This window comes from Siphateles boraxobius, unplaced genomic scaffold (assembly GCF_051911475.1).
Source record: "Siphateles boraxobius isolate OS27281-9 unplaced genomic scaffold, OSU_SipBor_1 25, whole genome shotgun sequence".
Lineage (NCBI taxonomy): Eukaryota > Metazoa > Chordata > Actinopteri > Cypriniformes > Leuciscidae > Siphateles > Siphateles boraxobius.
The window spans coordinates 25,167,501-25,189,133 of record NW_027508866.1 but is presented as its reverse complement, the minus strand read 5'-3'; the positions used below and the strand labels follow the sequence as shown (position 1 = coordinate 25,189,133).

The window sequence follows — 21,633 nt, the reverse complement described above, 5'->3', positions numbered from 1 at the left end:
GAAAGCCTCCGGATGGAGCTGAAGTTTCCGACATGTGCTGTACACTGTAGACCAGGGGTGCCCAATCCTGCTCCTGCCGATCAACTGTCCAGCACAGTTAATCTCCAACCCTAATCAAACACACCTGAAGCAACCAATTAAGGTCTTCAGGATCACTTGAAAATTAAAGGCAGGTGTGTTTGATTAGGGTTGAAGCTAAACTCTGTACGGTTGTGGCCCTCCAGGAACTGAGTTTGACACCCCTGCTGCAGACCATCACAACACACTGGGCCATATGACCAATCGGAGCAGAGTAGACCAATCACAACACACTGGGACATCTGACCAATCAGAGCAGAGTAGACCAATCACAACACACAGGGCCATCTCACCAATCAGAGCAAAGTAGACCGATCACAACACACTGGGCCATCTGACCAATCAGAGCAGAGTAGACCAATCACAATACACTGGGCCATCTGACCAATCAGAGCAGAGTAGACCAATCACAACATACTGGGCCATCTGACCAATCAGAGCAGAGTAGACCAATCACAACACACTGGGCCATCTGACCAATCAGAGCAGAGTAGACCAATCACAACACACTGAGCCATCTGACCAATCAGAGCAGAGTAGACCAATCACAACAAACTGAGCCATCTGACCAATCAGAGCAGAGTAGACCAATCACAACACACTGGGCCATCTGACCCAACACTCAAATATGGAGTTTTATTATGTGCTTTATTTTGCACCTGCTTAGATAAAAATTAATTTTTAAGTTTTGCTTACATGCTTTGCAGCCACTGTGAATGTTTATCTTTCTACAAGGTCATACTGGTAATGCATGGTTTAGAAACATTGCCCTTCATAAACTCATTCACTCTCCTGAAAACTATTACTGCCTCCTCTCATCGCCAGACCCCTTGGTTCCACGGCCAACACAAATTCTCTCTGCAGTGCTCGTATGCGGAGCTGATATTAAACGGGACGGCCAGAGCAAAGCGCTGGGTTTTTCTGAAGCCCTCAGATTTATGCACATGGAGAGCAGAACCACACACACACTCCTGCTCCACACACACACACTCCTGCTCCACACGGCAGGCCACATTTCAGGAGACAAACCTTAGCGTGAACACCCATCATGCAGTTATACAAGAGTCGTTTTCCATTGATTTTAATTATTAAAGTCACATTGGTTCTGATGTGAATCATAACCGGATATGACATCTCAGTCTGAATAAGTCCAATGGAGAATAAAATCAGAGTTTCAGCAGAGAGGAAGATTTTCAGTTCAGCAATGCAGCAAATGTAAAATAAAGGCTAAGGTTTACTAACGATAAGTTTTAATAACCATTCTAGAGTCCACAGGACAGCTATAGCGATAACATAACAGAGGAAAGATGTCATTAGAATTACTAATGCTGCGGCCCAGTTCGCCTACTTATACTACGCCCTAAAAGTATGTGCTCTTTTTGTGTAGAAAAAGGACATACTTATGAGTGTGTAGCAGAAGAGCGAACAAGCTTTAAGACATATGATCAAGTCATAAGATTACGCATTTAATGGACACTGTCACAGAGTTACGGTGCATCCTGTCACTGTAAACTGACCTGTCAATCATCTTCTTCTATAACTTCTCACATTACATTTCATTTCCTACCATATTGGAGAGAAAAGTAGTAGCACGTTAATCTGCCAGTTGTTGGTCTTTCAGGTGCAGAACTGTCCTCATATTTTTGCATAATGCATTTAAAAATGAATGGCCAAATGGATCATCCAAAAAAATGACATTGTTGTTACAGATTAAATATTACATGAATTACATTAAATAAATATTTTTTGTCAGGTTATTAGTCACTCAAACCGTTGGACGTGCACATCCGTCATGTTTGTAGTTTCATCACTTTTTATTCGTGTTTGTAGGAACCAAATCCTCCTCAAAGAGCAATGGGTTGTGGGCAATATTAGCTGTTATAGTGAGCACGGATCCACACTTCCAAAATCTAAATAGTAGAGCATCCGGGGACTTCTGGCATACTCTTTTTAACATACTATGCTTTGGGCCACACTTATTGTAATCTCACATACTGTTTAGGATAGTATGGACATTTAGATGCAGGGTCAGTGTGTGTTCACTTGGCCTGTTTGTTTGGATATTAACAAACTCTGATGTGGATCATTTGTGTGAACCCTGGTGCACCAAACAACCGGGCCGAGACGCTGAAAAGATGGGTCTCACTCCTCTTACAAACCAACTCTGGTGCAGTCGACTGAAATATGAACGCAACACAGACCGAAAAACATCTAAACGAACCAAAAACAGGACATGATGACACAAAATGAGACCCTAAAGCACAGAATGCTCAAGCACACCTGTTTTTTCTAGTCATAGTCACAAATAGTTCAGTACAGGCATCAGAACCACGTCTCCTCACAGCAGATCTTGGTTTGTGTGTGTGTGTGTGAGACGGAGGGATTCCTGCTGCTGTTTTGACTCCTTTACACACTTTATAAGCTCTTCTCAGCAGCTCAAAATACCATCGATCTTCGGTAAGTTCAGTTGCAAAATATGTCATAAAAAAAACATTTGTTTGTTTTTTATCTTTAGGTTTGGTTTTAAAAATGACAGTTTGAATGTCACTGATAATGTATCATTATCATTTGTATTTTGCATGCTGTATCTTTTTTTGTGTTTGTGGTCCAGACCAAAGGAACCAAGCAAAACAACTACAAGTGTGAACACGGCCTCATAACAATTTTTTCCCCCAGCTGGTGAATGATAAAAACATTACCAGCTAATCAGAATCTACATGACTTTAAAGAGCAGCTTAAAGCAGCAGCCACGCGTTTAATTAACCGAATGTCATCACTTATTAGTGTGGATTAGGGATGCTAACCGATGACCGTTTGACCGATGGTTGACCGTCTCAACGTTAACGGATCAAAGTTGTCGGTAGTCGGTTAAAAAAAAAGTGATCTCTAAATTAGGCTATTATAGACAGTGGACTAAACGCTACTACAGTTAGCCATCTTAATCGAAGATATTTTTGTGTGAAGTGAACAAATCCCTCACACTCAATTTTTCATAACTCGCCTGTTTGTACTTAATAAACCAATAAAAACATTTGGCGCGAGGTCACAGCGTTTGGGTTCGCGCGCTCACAAGGTTTGCGAAAAGTAAAGGCTACAGGCTAAAACACTGGAGGTTAGAGCAAGGGCAGACGACAGGATGAAGCGTGCAAAGAAACTTAACGTTAGTGTGTGGGACCATTTCACCAAAAAGAATGACACAGTAAGTTGCAACTTGTGTGATACAGTGCTTAAATACAGTAGTAATACTGTAGAAATACATTACATCTACATTTCAGTGGTAACAGATAAGGTGATGATGATCATCTTCTTTCTTTATTATTGTTAGCACTAACGTTACCTCAAACTAAGCGGAGTACGTCTCTTCGGAGCTGTCATTTTCTTAAATGAGACGCTGCAATGTTTCAAATGAGCTTCTAACGCTAGACCAAAGCCTTTATTTTCAACGCGATCACCTTGTACCCAAACCATTTCGAAACTAAGGAGCCATTTGTCCTCCGATTACATACAAGCTCCTCGGCCCCGCGTTTGCGGGACTCATGCTTCTCGCTGTAGGGGATTTTAAAAAAGTGACGTGAGTGGAAGCGCGGCGCCGGGGCAGTGTGTGTGTGTGTGTGAGCAGGAGGCAGAGAGAGATGCGACAGAGTTGCGAAATTGCAGGCGCGGCTCGAAATGGCTGTTATTTCAAATAGTGTGGCATATTTTAAACTAATCGGTTAACCGGTTTAAACCGGCTAATGAGGCTCGGTGGTCGGTCAAGAAAATTTTTAGTTTTCGCCCATCCCTAGTGTAGATGCTAATATAGTTACAGTTCTAGGATTAAAAAGGTCTTAAAAACCAATCAGAACATATTAGATGTTTAATATACGGCTATGTGAGTGAGATTTTTCTCCAAAGATATTTCATAGTAGGTAGAGCTAACTATCATGACGCTTAAACAATACAGAAATTGAGCATCAGTAAATATCCACAGAATTTTCATTTTGGGGCAAACTTTTGATTTGAATTTTCCAAATTGGGGGTTTGTGCGATTGTGATAATGTCAAATGTAAATTAAATTAAACTGCACCATAATTACAGAAGATGTTCATTAAAAGGCAATATAAATCCACAGTGTTAGTGTGAGCTGGATACTGGTGGTGGTAATCTCAGGATGAGGCTTTCTGGGTCTTGTGCTTCTGTACCTTCAGCTGTTGGCAGTCCTCCGCTCTGGGCCTCAGCGAGAGCCTCGATCTCTGCAGACTCCGACAGGTTTACATCAGAAGCTGTGAAACAGAGCAGACTGTGAGCGCGCTATCAGTCAAGTCCTGCCAAGGAAATAACCAAGGAATAACAAGGAAGATGTGCTCTCAAATTACTACATCAAATATTATGAAACTTTAGCATCTGTTCTGATAAACACAGTAGAAGAAACTTGTACATTTTATATGTAGAATTCGTAATTCTAGAATATATACAATAAAAAAAACACAACAACAACATAGTAGAATTCAATAAAAAGGTTATTAAAAAACAAACATGCAGTTCATTCCATGACTTGAATATACCTTTTCTACATAGTCAATAACTGAATTAAGTATGTTGTGAGGCATATAAAATCAAAAGTCTACGTAGTGTAATACAGATTAAATTAATATGAATACAAGACATGCATTTTTCCAAGAAATTGGCATGTTCGTTTTTTTTTTAGATTTCTTCTTTTCCTCTTGGATCATATTTTGCACTAACAAAAAGAAAATATGAGTAAGATAGACAGAGAGTAAGGGTCTCTACACTGGAAAATTCCCAGTACCCTAGATCCTAGACGCAAGCAAAAGCAACATTCGGCAGCTTCAAGCCTGGCCTGCATCTTATATCTAAAACAGTCTAATTCATCCTTCATCTGTTCCAAGAAGAGCATCATATTTATCATAAAACACTCTGAAGATCAGATTACTGCTGACGCTGTGGTTTCTGAGATGCTACATAAATACCCTACATTTAGTAATCACACAGCCAACATGAGTGGAGTTTAGATGGTAACCGGGCCGGTGTTTAACAAGCTCACTGTATGTGGTTAAGGGCAAATTACATCCTTGTTTAACAGTGTGAAATGACTTCCTTCTGAGACTGAAAACAAAGTGAGAACCATTATATAAGAGAAAAATAGAGCATAATTTATGCACCGTTAACATAATGTTTCAATGCATCCTCAATTACTTCTTTGTTTCATCTGTTCCAATAAATTAAATTGTTTTTTTTTTCATAATGGGCAAATTATCCTCAAATAAAAGAAAGCTGAGAATGTCCGTTGAAAACCACATTATACATGCTATGAACAGCTGGACTAGTAGTGCTGTATTGGAGTTGTATTCCATAATGCAGTGCCAGCTGAACCATTAGTGAGTGATTAGGACTCATCCACACAGTCCTAACAAACACACCATATGGAAGACATTAGATGGGTCATATTTCACCCCAAACGTACTCCAATACAGTCATGAAAATGATCCCATCCTGTTTCTGTGTTTACAGAATTTACATTGATGCATTGTGGCAGTAAAGCAATCGGATTGCCAAAAGTCATCCAACTATTTATGCAAAATACACATTAACTATTTAACATTTATCTGTGCTAAAACAAAGAACTGGAAAGATTAGGAGGAGTTGGAGGACTCTCCTAAACAAACATTGATTCTTTAAGACTTTAAACTCTGTCTATTTTATGCCATCTTGAATAATTATCTGCCATAACACACACAGATGGTGTCTTTCAGAGCCGGCAATGGCTATGGGCAGAACCCACACCAGGGTTTAAAAAACACATTTTTCTTGTTGTTGAGTTTAATTCATCTATAAATTATTTTAAACACTCCAATGCCTGAAACTTTTGCATAATCCAAAGGCATAAATCACATAACAGTAATGGATGCTTTCAGAATGAACACATTTTTCAAGAATCCATTAGTGGATTATTAATGGAATCAACACAGCAGAACTGGTCTGGAAAGGCATTATCATAAGAGCATATTTCTTGCTCAACTGATGTGAAATTCAAAATACTCCTGCACTATCAAACACATTTAAAAAAAAAAAAAGTATTTGAATCTGTCATAAATATGTAGATTGTCACATCATGTCTGCCCATAAATGAGAAACTCTAAAGGACAATCACTATTGCAATAAAGTTTTAATAATCTTTCTAATTCTGAGAATAGGGGTGTGGTCACCATTGTTTGGATATCATTGAGCAGGATGTGAAATAATTTTTTTTTAAAATAAATACAGATTTTCTTTATCCAAATAGAAAAACGTAGAAAGTACCGAGATATATATCGTATATCACCTTTTAACCAAAAAAAATACAGAGATATGATTTTTAGGCCATATCGCCCAGCCCATGTTGGACTCACTATTAGATTGATATTTTTCCAGCTGATGAACGATAAATGCATTTACATCCAAACAGAATCCACTCGACTTCAAAGAGCTCGCTTACAATAAACTGAACGTTAGTGTCGGTTGGTCTGGACGCGAATATAGTTATCGTTCTTCTTAGTGTTAAAACTAGTCTTAAGTGAATGAGTAAATATAAATAATTAGGCAGATCTGTGTTGTAAAAGGAAAAGCATATTATGCAGAAAGATCAGGCTTGCCTCCATTTGTGTAGAACCACAATTATAGTTGTTTAATTAAAAAAATTAAAACCATTTATTTAATTTGTAAAAAATTAAAAACACGTGTAGTTTAGCACCCCTGAGCACTGAACAGGTGTTTCCGCTCTCTAATAATGTGAAAAAGGATTTCTGGTCTTGGAACCGCCAAAGGCACGATAAAGTGAATAATTAGGCTGACTTTGGCAAGGAGTTGCAGGAGCAAACTAAGATGAATATATGAATAAGTATGTTATTTGTCTGGAAAGCAAGACAATTTACACTGACTGACAAATAAAGACCAAGTTGATCATTTAGGTTTAATAAATTCATTAAAATTCTTTATTAAATTGTAATAAATTCACAAATACATCTATTACTGGTTTTGAGCTTGCTTAAATTTGCTCTCTGCTAATCGCCTCATTCGACTCATTTGTTGTACACATACTACAACAGCGCTACAACAACAATCATGCTACTAAATAAAAATTATATTGCTTTAAAAGGTAAATAAAAATTTTTTACCTTAAAATTCATTCAATTAACCCTGTTCCTGGAGGACCCATGTTGTTCACTTATAGCTTCACGTTCAATCAGCTAAGCTTGCATTTTAAGTTAATATTATCGTTCATATTTCATCATAATGCTAGTTTACCTAATTTTTGTATCAGTTTGTTGGGCAAACTGAAAAGGTTATATAGAATTACTTCCTATACACCAAAACAAGTTGTGTATATGTGCTGAAACAGAAGAAATCTCACAGAAGACATTATGACACTACTGACTGCAATAATGACTTGACATCACTTTTACAACAAAATATAAATCAAAAACACTACATAGAGCTAAAACATTCAATATTTCCCAATAACAAATATTCATGTCATCATGACTCCCCATGCTTTGACCCAAAATACAAATTATTCAAGACTATTCTATTTTTCTGGAGTCTGGATTCACGGAAAACTCCTTAAGAAGTTATAATATTTCTAAGATGTTTTTAAGAATGCTCTTGAAAAAAATTCAATATTTCCCAATAACAAATATTCATGTCATCATGACTCCCCATGCTTTGACCCAAAATACAAATTATTCAAGACTATTCTATTTTTCTGGAGTCTGGATTCACGGAAAACTCCTTAAGAAGTTATAACATTTCTAAGATGTTTTTAAGAATGCTCTTGAAAAAAATCTTAATTTCTTAAATTCCCAAATTCTTAAGACAAGGAATGGCTTTCGTTCAACTCAACACCTTAAGATCACTGAAATAATCATAATAAGAATGCACAATATTGTCTTCATGGGAGTTCAGCACATCAAGTTTTTTATTGCGTTTTTCTTTTGCAATTTCTTGTAACGTCTCTGGTCCCGGTATCTTGTCAGTTCCCGGGTCGTCTCTACTTGCGGACTGAACCTGCAGCCCAGATCAGTGATCAGCACCACACTGGAGCGAGGCCAACAAAAGGCCCAGTGTCGAGACCTGGCAAAAGACGCTGATCTAATTATTTTGGCTCGGGGTGCCTGCGAGCACTCAACCCTCTGAATCACCACCTTTCACAGCGGATTCTCCTTTTTCAGCGAGTTACTGGCCTGGCAACTGTCTGCACGCAGGCACTCATAAAGAGGTGATGTCTGCATACGCCGAGCCCCCTTGGGAGCGTCCGGCTCCGGGACGGGGGAAACACACCCTCGGCCAGACTGAGAATGCAGAAGCTTGTTAACACTCCATCATGTCCTCTGGAGAACCGTTTAGTCAGGAACCGGTTGCCAGATTCATAAAATCAACGAGTGAGATAAAGAGGAGAAACTTTGGAGAAGCTGAACTCATTGGGAAAAACAACACCGTTATGAACCCATTTAGTTTAACTGTTACAGTTAAAATTGAGAAGGTAAAATTGTTACAAATTGAGAAGGACATTGCATTCTCTTCCACGAATTAGATGTTTAGTGCATGACCATATATGAGACACTGTGCTTTTAAAAGAGGGATTCTGTTCTTTTCGGGTTTTCTGACTGGACACATTCCTGGCCTTAAGTTCATTCGCTCAATCGTCAGTTCTGATCTGCAAAAAGACACCAAGACAATTCACTTCCAGACCTGGTTTACCAGCACATCTGCTGATGTACTTAGCAAGAGGTGCCAAGCATGAAAAACAGCTCTTGGTGGTTCCTGACAAGCACATAAGCAATGACCTGGTGAAAGGATCGTTACGACATTCCTCAGCCGCTTGCTTTCTTACCTTGCTCTTTTAAAGTATGAAAACCCCCAAAACAAATTTCATTAGATCCAGTTACACACAGCTGGTTGATATGGTTAGGGCAGCAGTGGCTCATGACTTCGAGATTCACCTCTTCCAATAGTGTTAAAGGACATCAGAGACATGGATCAAAGCCTGCATTGTTCTAAGTTAGCAACTAAAAAGGCAACAAATCACCAATGCAGTCAATTCGCCAAAGCTCAAAATGAGGTCCAATCCTACATCTCATGTGACATCAAATCAAGTCCTGCAATTGCTGACTATGTATGCTTCATCCATCCATTCATTCTCCAAAACATTGTAGGGGTGCAGAAACAGTTTTCTGTAACTACTGTAACTAAAACCTTAAAACATCTCTTTTCAATAGACACTAGCTGCGTTTCCATTGCCCGAGTGCGAATAGAAAATACACCCATTGGAAACACGTCAATTTTGCAAAAACTCCCATATATCGCAAAAAATGAGGTGATTTCTCAGGCGATTCGAAAAAGGAATATTTCACAAAACTGCAATGGAATTGTATTGCAATGGTATGTTTGGACAGAAGACGAGACAGTTCTTTATTAAACTCATAAAAGACAAAAGAATTATGGGAATACTGAATTCTAAACAACAAAGAAATGCCATAATCAAGGCCTTGAAGCAGATTTGAGGGAGAAACACCTCATATGTGCCGCTCTCAAGTATAAAGGGTTTTCCTTACCATTAACACTTGGATAACACACCTACTTCTCCTTCCATTAAAGATAATGGCTAGTGTGTGTGGTGGCTGGATATACTTAAACCAACCAACATCTGTTGCCATGATTTTTTTTAATTGTCTTATCGCAAGAGGAAAAAAATGACGTTTTAGTTGCATAACATCGGTTAATGGAAACGCATCATTTCGCAATAGTTTTTTATTGACATTTAGAAAATATTGCAAACGTTTTGAGCAAATCTGTAATGGAAACGCAGCTACTGACACCTTTTTTAAGAGAAACTTGATTTAATTCAGTATCACCATAATGCCATGACATAATCCACAACTTTGTACTAACAAAAACGGTTTAAATATCAGCTGTTTTTTGTTTGTTTGTTTGCTTTATAAATTGACTGCTATAGAAATAATTTTGCTGTGGTTGTGTGGTGAGGTTTTTATACTGACTTAACCACATCTTCAGTTTGGCTTTCATATACCATGCGAGGCCGCTGGAAGTTGTTCAGCTTGTAACCTAAAAGCTAATTGCCAATGGCCCTGAACCAAAAGCAGAATGTCCTGCTGTAATTTTTTCACTCAAGTTTTATTTTCAAATTACACACAATATGTCCCACCATGTACAGTACATGCTGGTTAAAAACCTGGGAGATTTTGGCGTAGTATGTAATTAACAGGAGTGATCAGGATTGCAGGTTGCATATAAAACAAGTACAGACAATATATAAACATTTGAACAAATTGATTTGAGTTCTCAAAAAGCCTTACTCGTTCCCGGAGATTGCCTAAAAGAGATAATCCAACAATTGTTTCAAATTACCCATCCTTTAGTAGTCATTTAACAAATCAAACAAGAATTTCCCAAAACATTTTCAGGTACTCAGTTCCACAAAGAACACAAGTGCTGGTCACAAGGGTTTCTTACATAGAAATCAATCCAATCTGTTTTTAATACAAGAACTTGTGGACCACCATCACACAGTAAACAATTGCTGGCGAGACCATTGGAAACAGACTTCAAAAGAGATGGTAAGAGCAAACATTTGTTTGCAGTTCAAACCCACCAGTTCCCCCTCCTCAAAACCTGCAACTTTCTGAGAATCTGAGCAGAACCGGCCAGATCTACACCATCCAGCTACTCTAACAATGACAACTTTAGATCTCTAAATCAATTAATCGGGGATAACGATTTTAAATCAATGAAGGAAGATGCTGGAATCAGAACCAAAAAAATATTTACATGGGAACAATGCATATAATTCTAGGAGAGATATTTCCATTCGCCCAGCTTTCTAACGCAAAGAATAGACAGCCACACTTTGCTGATTCTAAAACAGCGTTACAAGTGTTCATCATGGATAAAACATTGTGATGAGCTTGGTGAAAATGCTTTTCAAAATGGCAGATAAGCTGAGAGAAAGGGCAACTACAAATATCCCTGAAATAGTATGAGAACATACTGCAATAATAGTCTTTTCTACAACTTTGAAATAAGATTTTTTACAGTGCTATATCTATACATCTTTACATTTATTCATATCCATCCATCCATATTTAAATTTATTTACATCTATCCATCCATCCATTCATCCATCCATCAATATATCCATCCATATTTGTTTGTGCTATTTGTTGCCCTTAGTACAGTACATACTTCAGGAATTAAATAAGCAAGTCTGCCATTGTAGCCATTGTAAGATAGGCTAATTGATTGAGATGATCACACTGCCTGTTAAGCCAATTGTTGAGTCCAAGTTGATCGTGAAGACCATTGCCACCAGTATTCTTGATTATAAACGTCACTCGCGACACTTTTGGTAAACGCAGCCCATGTCAATGGATGTATACGTTTTGTTCTTAAATAAATTTTTTTTCGAAGTTTGTCAAAAATTGAAAAAAGTTGTTGACCACTGTTTAGGATTCACCTTTTTAAATCTTAAACCACTGTTTAGGATTTACCTTAAAATTAAGTTGGCCACGTACAACGTAGACAATGAGGCAAATCTATTTAGAGCACATTTTACTTTTATTTTATGAATTAAAATATCGATATTTGGCACCAGCGTATCGATTCATGTACCGCACAGTGAGAAACAACGATACATTTTCCTATTTTGTTATTGAGTTATAGAATGCATCAAAATGAGTGCATTAATAATAATGTAATACGTTTTATTTATATAGTGCCTTTCAAGAACCCAAGGACACTTCACATAATATTGACAGTTACAAATATACAATCAAGATATAACAACATGAACAGGCAGGAAGACAGTGATCATATTACATACAAAAGAAAACCAATGTAAGGCGTGCATGGATCTGAAATTAGAACAGAGTAAATAAATGAGTTTAAGATCAGTTTTAAAGGTCTTAGGAGCTGAAATGCTGAATGCCCTACCGCCAACAGTAGAAAGTTTAAACTTTAAACTAAGCTACTGCGAGCAAGTTTTCAGAGCTTGATCTCAGCATACGGTCAGGGGCATATGGGTTTATTAATTCTGAAAGGTGACAAGGTGCTAAATCATGACAAGCCTTGAAAACTAGGACAAGTATTTTAAAGTGAATGCGATAGAATGAAATAGCTGTAGGATAGGAGTGATGTGAGCTCATTTTTTGTTCAATGTAAGGGCACAAGCAGTTGTTGTACAGCTAGTTGAAGTTGAATTAATGGTTTTAGTGGGTAGGCCGTAGAACAAAGTGTTACAATAGTCAAGACGTGAGGTTATAAAAACATGGACAACAGTTTCAGCATCTTTGAGATTTAACAAAGGTCGTATAAGGGCGATATTACAGAGATGGAAAAAACAGGCCTTAAAAAGCTGATTGATGTGGGGTTCCAGACATAATTATGAATCAAATAGTACCCAAGATTGCGTATAGTAGGCCTAGGTAAAGGATAAACTTTGACTCCATCAATATGAATAGGGAATACATGTTGGGAGGAGACAAGGGATTTAGGGCCAACTAACAGGATTTCAGTTTTTTTAGTATTTAGTTTTAAGTAGTGTGTGTGATTGACTGGACAAGTGTTGAGATGGGAAACAGAACATTTGTCACTAAACAAGGGAAGTGCAGAACATGAAACATTCTTTCACACTAAAAACTAAATCAGGAGAGATGGGATTCCATAAGAGTAGAGTTTTTTTTTGCAGGGCAAAAGTGTAATTACATGGCAGCATACGAGCTTTGCTCAGATCTTCCACACAAATGATGGGATAATAACAGCTCTCTCCACAGACATAAACTCCCTTTGGGCACTGTGTTTATCTGCAGGAATGCTGGTAGTCATAACAAGACTAAATATATAAAGTGTAATAGGTCATCAAATAAAATGAGGAACATAGTGCAATGTGATCATGTAATCAAGTCAAGTCACCTTTATTTATATAGCACTTTTCACAATACAGATTGTTTCAAAGCAGCTTTCAGAGATAACAGGAAAATAATGCAACAAAGTTTGTTTCTAGAAGAAAATAGTGTCATAGTCCAACTTAAGTAAGTTCAGTGAAGTTTCATTTTTGTTGTAAAAAAGTTATTAATTTAGTTAATTTATCCTGCTCAGTTCTTATATAATGGTGTCAATGCAGGCAGATCAATAATATTGTTGAATATTAAATGTTTTGTTGTGTAACAGCATAAATGTAATGTGGAAATCACAGCACTGCCCAATGCATTGAACTCTATGATGTAAAGCGGCAGTCGAAGCTTGCCAAAGTTACAAAAAACTTCTAATTCAAATAATCATGTGCACAAAATCTTACTTTGCAATAACAGGTCCATTTCACAACAAACAAGTTAAAGTTTGCGATTAAAATACTACTAATAAGACATTATAGTTAAAATACTTTCTTCTAACACTTAGGCTATTTTACACTATATTTGCACAATTCACAAAATTAAGAAAACGTACACCAATTCTCCAGGTCATCATAACAAAAACACAACAAAAACAACAAATGTTGTAATTCACTTGTAACTGGGTCTTAAAGGACATGTTCAGGTCTGTAAGGTCAGGTTTGGTGTTACAAGAACTTAATCTGTGTCAAACTAACTATACCAGCGGCTATAACATTAAGCAATGACCTTTTGAAAGTACTTAATGCTCCGGCTGGAAAGCTGACAAAACTCACACTAACAAAACGCCAGGCAGTTCCAGCCCTCCTCGCTGGCTCGTGTCAGACGACATGCTGCAACTTCAACTTTACACCCCAGAGAACGTCTACTCCGTCTATAGCTCTGCAATGCTCGTATGATTATGATGTTGGCAAAAATCGCCCAAAGTGGGGCATTGGGCAATATTCAACAGAGGGAAAGGAGAGGAAACTTTCAGAGTGCTTCATCTGACATGTTACAGACCAGATCTGTGGACCGTCTGCCAACATAATCGTTTATTTTAGGAACCATCCTGTTATTAGAGAAAAGCAATAAATTCCATTTACATGAGGCGGCCACTGATCCACACTATTCTCTATGCCATCCTCAAAGAAAAACACTCTTAACAATTATGAAAGGGGTTTTCACAGCAATGCCATAGAAGAACCATTCTGGGTTCCACAAAGAACAGTCCATTGAATAGTTCTTTTTTTATGGAGATTTCTTAGTATGCACAAAAACCTTTTGTGCAAATGGAAAGATGCCAATTTTAATAATTGGAAATTTAATAACGCTTTTCCACTATAAAGAACATTCTGTACAATGGAAGGTCACACTTTATGGAACCATAAATACCAATAAAGAACATTTACTTTTATGAGCAATACTGTTGGTCATGAGCGGATGTAACCTGTCAGAGAGGAGGTTATCAAAACTTCAACCTTAAATTAAAATGTTGTACTATTCTATCAAAAAATGAATAGCACCATCCTATTAAGAATTTAGGAATTCTGCAAGCTCATATCTCCCCATTTTTATCATTTTATGTTATATTTTTATGTTTGTGTGTGTCCATGTAACCAATCAAAAAGTACAAAAAGACATTTGGTTACACTTTATTTTTAAGGTGTTTTTGTTACAGTGTAACTAAGGAATAGTAATTAACTACATGCACTTACTAAATAGGGTAAGGGTTAATGTTTGGTTTAGGGTTAGTTGCATGTAACTATGCTTACCTGATTATTATTACTACAACATGTAAAATGTGTAACAGGGAAACTAAAATAAAGTGTTACCAGACATTATAAATGTAATGAATGTAATCCTCATGTAATCCATTTGCTCTATGCATGTGTGTTTCTCAATGTTTAAACATGAATACACATGAATTTTGTCAATTGTACAAATGTAAATAAAACAGATTATTGGAGTACAGTTTCAGTCTTTCTACTTCAAAATTTCACATTTAATTAAATGTGTTACTTGCCATTCTTTCTTATTATTTGAAAAATTTACAAGCAGTTTCTGGGTGATCGTACACCAACATTGGGTAAAAGTCTAAATTAAATGATCTTTTTAGAAGACTTGGAAGAAACTGCTCAATCCATATGGATTAATTTTAGGAAGTCTTTTTCAACTTTTTAAAGCTAGAAAATTTCGGACTTTCAATGGATGGACAATTTTTTTATTTGTGTTCTGAAAAAGAATGCAAGTCTTATGGGTTTGGAACAATATGAAGGCGAGTAAATTCTGAAAGAATATTCCCTTTGGGCGAACTAACCCTTTAAGATTAGTCCCGAAAGAAATAGTTAGAATAGCAAACACTACTTAATTAGAAGGAGGTGTCCACAAACATATGGTCATATAGTCTATCAGAGGCGGCACTGTAGAACAAATCTAAAACATACAGTTGCCTTATTGTAGAAGAAACACTCATTTAGAGCTCATAAAGAGATGAATGCCACCTGTTCATTAGAAGCAGTGAAAGATAAACGGGAGAATGTTATGTTTGGTCATGCATTGCTGGACGTGCTGGAGCAGGTCTGAGAACCAATGTGGCTTTATTATGAGATCTTCTGGTTTTCATCACCTCCAGCCTGTCAATAGCCTGAACTACACGCCTCTGGGGACAGACCTTCACAGATGCACAACTCCCACAGAACCGCTCTAACAGATGCGGAAACCAGTTTCAGAACGATCCTTGTCCAATAAACCTTTTGTTGTTGGCAATCCCAAATGGTATTCCATTATGAAGAATGCTTTGCTTTTGCATGATTAACTACATTGGAGACAGAAACAGAGTTGGCAGCAATGTCCAAATAGGAAACGCAGAATATTGAAGTTCGAACAAGTTCTTTAGAAAAATGAAGAAGCAATTTAGACAGTCTGTGATGGTTGGGAATTGAGAATCACTTTTTAACCCCCTTTAAAGTGTTTGATGGCATGTTTAAACACATGCGCACTAGAAAGTTTCATCCATTCCCAGTATTTGTGCCATTTCTCTCCAGAGTTATGAGCACTAAAAATATCTTTGTATTCATTGCATGTAGTGCTGTTTTTGGCGCCCTGTTTTAATTTTAGTTCTAGTCTTTGTGTCAAGATGTCATTTTAGTTTTTATTAGTTTTAGTCGAGTTCATCGTGCTCTTTTTAGTCTAGTCAAGGTTCAGTCGACAAAAAGTCTGACCATTTTAGTCTTTCTTTAGTCAGAATTATCCATGACTATTTTATTCGAGTTTTAGTCGACGAAAATTGATGACATTTAGTCTAGTTTTAGTCAATGAAAATTGTATTTTAGTCTCTATTTAGTAATGCAATTCTTTTTAACCAAGTCAATATGGTATAAGCACCTAGTAGTATAGACGAAACCAAAATTTTCTTTTAGCCAAACCCATTTCAAACAAGGTTATCTAATTATATTATTGTCACCTTATAGACTCAAGAATACATCCATTCCAGACACGGAAGACGCTCTGATTTGAATTTAGAACATATTTATTTTACTAACCAAACATGTTAGAAGTACACGCATGATGAAATGAAAGTTTTTCCAAATGTCATTTCTTCTTTTTCTCCCAGAGACGAACCACGGATGGCCGGCCATCAGCAGGGTTGCCAACTCTCACGCATCTGGCGTGACACTCAAGCATTCAGCCTCAATCTCACGATCTCACGCTCAACAAAGAAATCTCACGCTAATCTTCTGTGCTGTATTTTTTTTTACTCATGTGCACTAATTTCCGATTTACTATAAGCAAATTCAGGCTCTTAACTCCTGATTGGACCACTGCATTTTCTCATGCAGAGAAAAATCACGGACAAAGAGGACACTGACACCGACAGACTAGACGCTTTTAAATGTGACAGATCGCTGTAGCGCGTCAGTTTAAACGGCACGTGATAAGGTAGCCTACATGGTTCGTGGTCAGAATGAACACGGATTGACGTGAAAATATAGTAATCTCACCATAAATGCATTTAATTAAATTATACTACTATTTTTTACTTTAAGCCCGGGGTAATTAAAGCAAGGAAAACTACACAGTACCTCAACAACGCGACATAATGGAACAACTCTTCTCTTCGTGGAGGTGTAAAAAAAAGTTATTTGTGACCCACAATATTTTTTGTAAATAAAGATTTAAATGCAAAAGAAAAGGTATGAGAGCGCTGTTTTTGTCAATAGTATGTTTCAATTTAAAATGTTTGCGATTTTAACATAGCCTAAGTAGGCATACATGTTTAAATGTTTTGCCACTTTCTTGATCAACTTAATATATAAATCTATATAGAAGTAATGCATTGGATAATAAGTTTTTATGTGTATTGAGTTTAAACGTGAATACGTCTGTGAAAGAGTGTAGACCTATAACTACTGCGTACAGAATAGAAACGCAATGCTGAACTTTTTTGTATTATTATATAAAAGTCGCTGATAATAAAAATATTGATTTGAAATAAAAAATAGAGAATAAATGTGACTGTGGTACAGCCGTATATAAGTCGCGCACTGCAAACGCAGCATATGTGAAAGCACAATAGCGCGTGCTGCTCCTGCTTACGCACCGCAACAGTCGTAACTCACGCAGCTGCATCTTCTAAATAATGCCGCGAGTGGGGGATGAAATAACATTATAACATTTCGTCTCATCTTGGTCAACGAAAATGAAGAGACATTTTAGCATAGTATTTAGCATTTATTTTGTGAACCACATTTAGTCTCGTTTTTATTGGTCAACAATATTGTATTATACATTTATAGTCATCGTCACATGACCAGCATTTACGTTGCGTCTCATCTCGTTTTCGTCACGTGATAAAGGTTCGTTGACGACGATATTTAGTCATAATTTTCGTTGACGAAAGCAACACTAGTTGCATGCATCTTTACGTTTATTGTTCGGGCAGGGCAGGAATGTCCACAGGTATGGACAGAATCCCACATTAGTTCTGTACGCAAAAAAAGTGTGTCCAGTGTAGTCAGACCCAGATGCTCCAAGGGAAACAATGGTGTAAACACAGCTCTCCGTGGTATTTCAGCTGCTTCGAATGCAGTTCCTTTGCCATTTTTGCAGTCAAGAAGCCTTGAGTCTAGGACACACGAGACTGCAAAGTTGCTAGATGCAGTGTATGCTTATTTAATATCCTAGCTGCATCCTAAATACACACAATTAAATAATGGTGTGTGTGTTTTTTCCCCCCACTTTTTGCATAATTTGACAAAAGGCTTGGTTGGAAATGACAAAAATATTCTGTGTGATGTTTTATTTATTTGTATTACTTTCACAGATTTTACTACTGGAGCAAAATTGGTTAATATAGTGGAAATTTTGAAAAGCATTAATGTTATAATTCGTAGTTTTATAAAGGAAAACTATTTTCTATCTAGTCTTAGACGACTCTTTCAGTCAGGTTCAGTTATTCCTCTGAACACTCAGCACTTTTAGCATATTTGTAAAGGTCTCCAGGGGTTTGATGCAGTTAACAGAACTGAAGTGTCAGGGAGAGGAACAGAGTCCTTCATCTAATGACACCACAGCCAAAAACACATCAGTCTGAGGCCAGAATGCAGACTATCCCAGGGCTCACGATACAAGTACTTGTAATTGGATTACATTACATTTTAAAATACTCATAATCAGACTAGTTTTTAAATGAATACGTGGTATCTACACAATGTTAGTAACTTCTTCATAATTTATTGATTCTCTCAAATTCTTTATCTTTTCAATTTCCCTTTGTAAAAAAGCCTATGGGTAACCAAAGAAGAAAAAAAAAACAGGAATATATTTTATTTCTCTTTGTATTTTTAAACCAATATGGCATATATAAAAATACACCCCTCACATTTTTGTAAATATTTTATTATATCTTTTGATGGGACAACACTGAAGAAATGGCACTTTGCTTCAATGTAAAGTAGTGAGTGTAGAGCTTGTATAGCAGTGTAAATTTGCTGATAACTCAACACACAGCCATTAATGTCTAAACCGCTGGCAATAGACCCCTTTTGCGCCGACGTCACAATTACGTCACGGCGTTAGCTGGAGGGAAAACAAAGTGAAAACTGGAGGCGGCCAATACAAACCAGCACAGATTCGGCTACATAAGGATCTTAAATTATTATTATTTTTATTAAAATGTCATCTTGTTGTGTTTCTGGGTGCAAGAATCACCTACAGGATCCAATTTGAAATTATCACATAATGTTTTCTAAATTATTGTGATTATTTGTGAACCATCTATGATTGTATACATTGTTGAGATTGATTGTGAAAGACTTTTTGAAGAACCTGCTAAGAAAGAATAATCAAGTTAATTAAAATAATTTTAATGCATAAAAAAATATTTTTATTTCTAGAATATATTCACATCATTAAAATTGCACTGTAATGTCACTCTTTACATTGTCGTCTTCTGGCCTTGGCGCTGGTCAGGAGCGCGCAATGTAATGTTGCCACAAGTCAAGACCATTCATCACATAGTTATAGGCATCTAAAGATTTATATGCCCTCAGTTTGTCTTTACGCTCGGTTTCTCTATCAGGTAGGTGTAGAAGGCAGGCCACTCGACCGAGGTAACGTTAATCCCAGTGTTGGGAAGGATACTTTCAAAACGTATTTTGTTACAGAATACATGCCCAAAAATGTAATTGGTAACGTATTCCGTTACGTTACTCAATTTGAGTAACGTATTCTGAATACTTGGATTACTTCCACATTGAATTGCATTTTATAAGTGTAGGAATGCGGCCAACAAATCCTGCTTAGTAAACAGGCCTATTCTGGTGTGTATTTCTGTTCCAACTGGCTGAATGTGTTAGGCCCATGTCTCCCTGAAAGTGCAATATATTATAATTTGCTATAGAAGAACAAAGACTATAGTGTATGTTGCGGTCACCGGTGCGGTGGTGACGCATTCATGTAACAATGTAAGGGTGGCGCTGCCAATAAAGCACCTAAAGCTGTCTCAAAGAACCGGCAAAAGTAATGATTGAATATGTTAGTGTCGGCTGCAAAGTTGAAGTTGACGATGCTGACTCGCGATCTTCGCAGCAGCCTAGTGAACGGGCCGGAGAGAAATGCAAATTTCATACGGATTATATAAACAGAGAGCAGTCTGTTTTCTTTCGTTATGAATTGTTCTGTTTAAAAGTAGACATGTCTGTGAGGCAAGTAGGCTAGCCTACCTTATACGCTAAGTTTCGGTTCATTTATGAGACGAGCCCCAGTTCACGCGCTATTGTCTGCTATATTTACTTATTTATTAAATCCAGGCAATTGGTTGATGAAACATTGATTAAAATTAAGATACAATTAATACAAATCGAAATTCACTTTAAAGGCAGGCTTTGTGCATCTGTTTGATGTCTCTGTGAAAGTTTTAAATCAGTCTTTTAGTGCCGCTTTTACGGAGTGGTCACCTCCGTAACACTGTTTTTTCCTCATAAATGCGAACAAGTATAAAATTAATATTTATGTTCTGTGGAGAGCCAAACCTTCTTCATCCGGTGGGTATTACTTTTGGTTTGCGCAGAGTAGCCTAATTCACAGAAGTAGCCTACTAAAAAATATTTGGCCTAAAAGTTAAATATTTTTTGTGTCACGCATGTTTATTTCCCTCATATGAAATATAAAACGCATGTGTAGACAGATATTTTTCTAATGTCTGGACTCCTTTATTAAGGGAGTATGAATATATAAACAGACCTTTCAATATATTGGTATTAAATGCATTTTCTGAGAATTTATATTTCAAGTTTTGACTGCAAATGATCACGTCCATAACGCTGGAATTGCTCAATTTTAAATAATTATTCCTCAACTAGTTTTGTGGTGTAGGTCTACGTATTTTATAATGTTAACTTCAAATAATACTAATAGTAATTTAAAGATGTGGTAGCATTGGATCTGGACGGGAAGGATAACTGGGAGTTGGAAGGGGTGTGTCGCGATTCTGCCTTCTCACACGCGACACAGGTTCGTGGATCTGAGTGTCGCGATTTCGGTTTCATATCACATATCGTTACAGCCCTGTAGCTAGTAGCCTACCTGACACAACTATAAAATAGCAAGGTGACCAGTAAAACTACAGCAAACGACTACCCCTGGCTAATTAAAAAAAACAAAAAACTTTAAGATGCTTCTTCAGGTTGGAGGTGGAGTCTTTGGACGCTGAAAGGAGGATGGTTGCTTGCAAGCAGAGGTCGCACTGCACAGTTATATTTGTTCTCCCTTCTCTTTCTTTAATGTGAAATGCTGTTTGAATTTCCAAGATAGAAACGCATTATTGCCCTGGCTCTGTTGTTCCGGCTCCATACCTCTAGCTCCAGCTGCTCCTCTTCCGACTCCATTGTGACTGATCACGCAAACTGCGCATTTTTTCGTTTTCATATTGGGGCTTCTGGGAAATGCATGGAGTTGCCTTAATTTATTTAGAGAGCGAATAAACTCGTGAAACAGAGAAGTATCGTCATGTAATCCATTGATTTCAAAAATGTAACTATTCTAAATACCAACTATTTAAATTGTAACTGTAACAGAATACAGTTACTCATAATTTGTATTCTGAATACGTAATGCCGGTACATTTATTCTG

General features: G+C 37.1%; 1 protein-coding gene across 1 annotated transcript in view; it reads right to left on the bottom strand.

The window, feature by feature from the left end:
• ror2 (receptor tyrosine kinase-like orphan receptor 2) overlaps positions 1–21,633 on the bottom strand; it is a 97,071-nt gene that overhangs the window by 28,232 nt on the left and 47,206 nt on the right. The window contains exon 2 of the mRNA XM_077243318.1: positions 4,260–4,340. Within this exon, the coding sequence (XP_077099433.1) occupies positions 4,260–4,340 (81 nt within the window). The remainder of the gene's footprint in view (positions 1–4,259; positions 4,341–21,633) is intronic.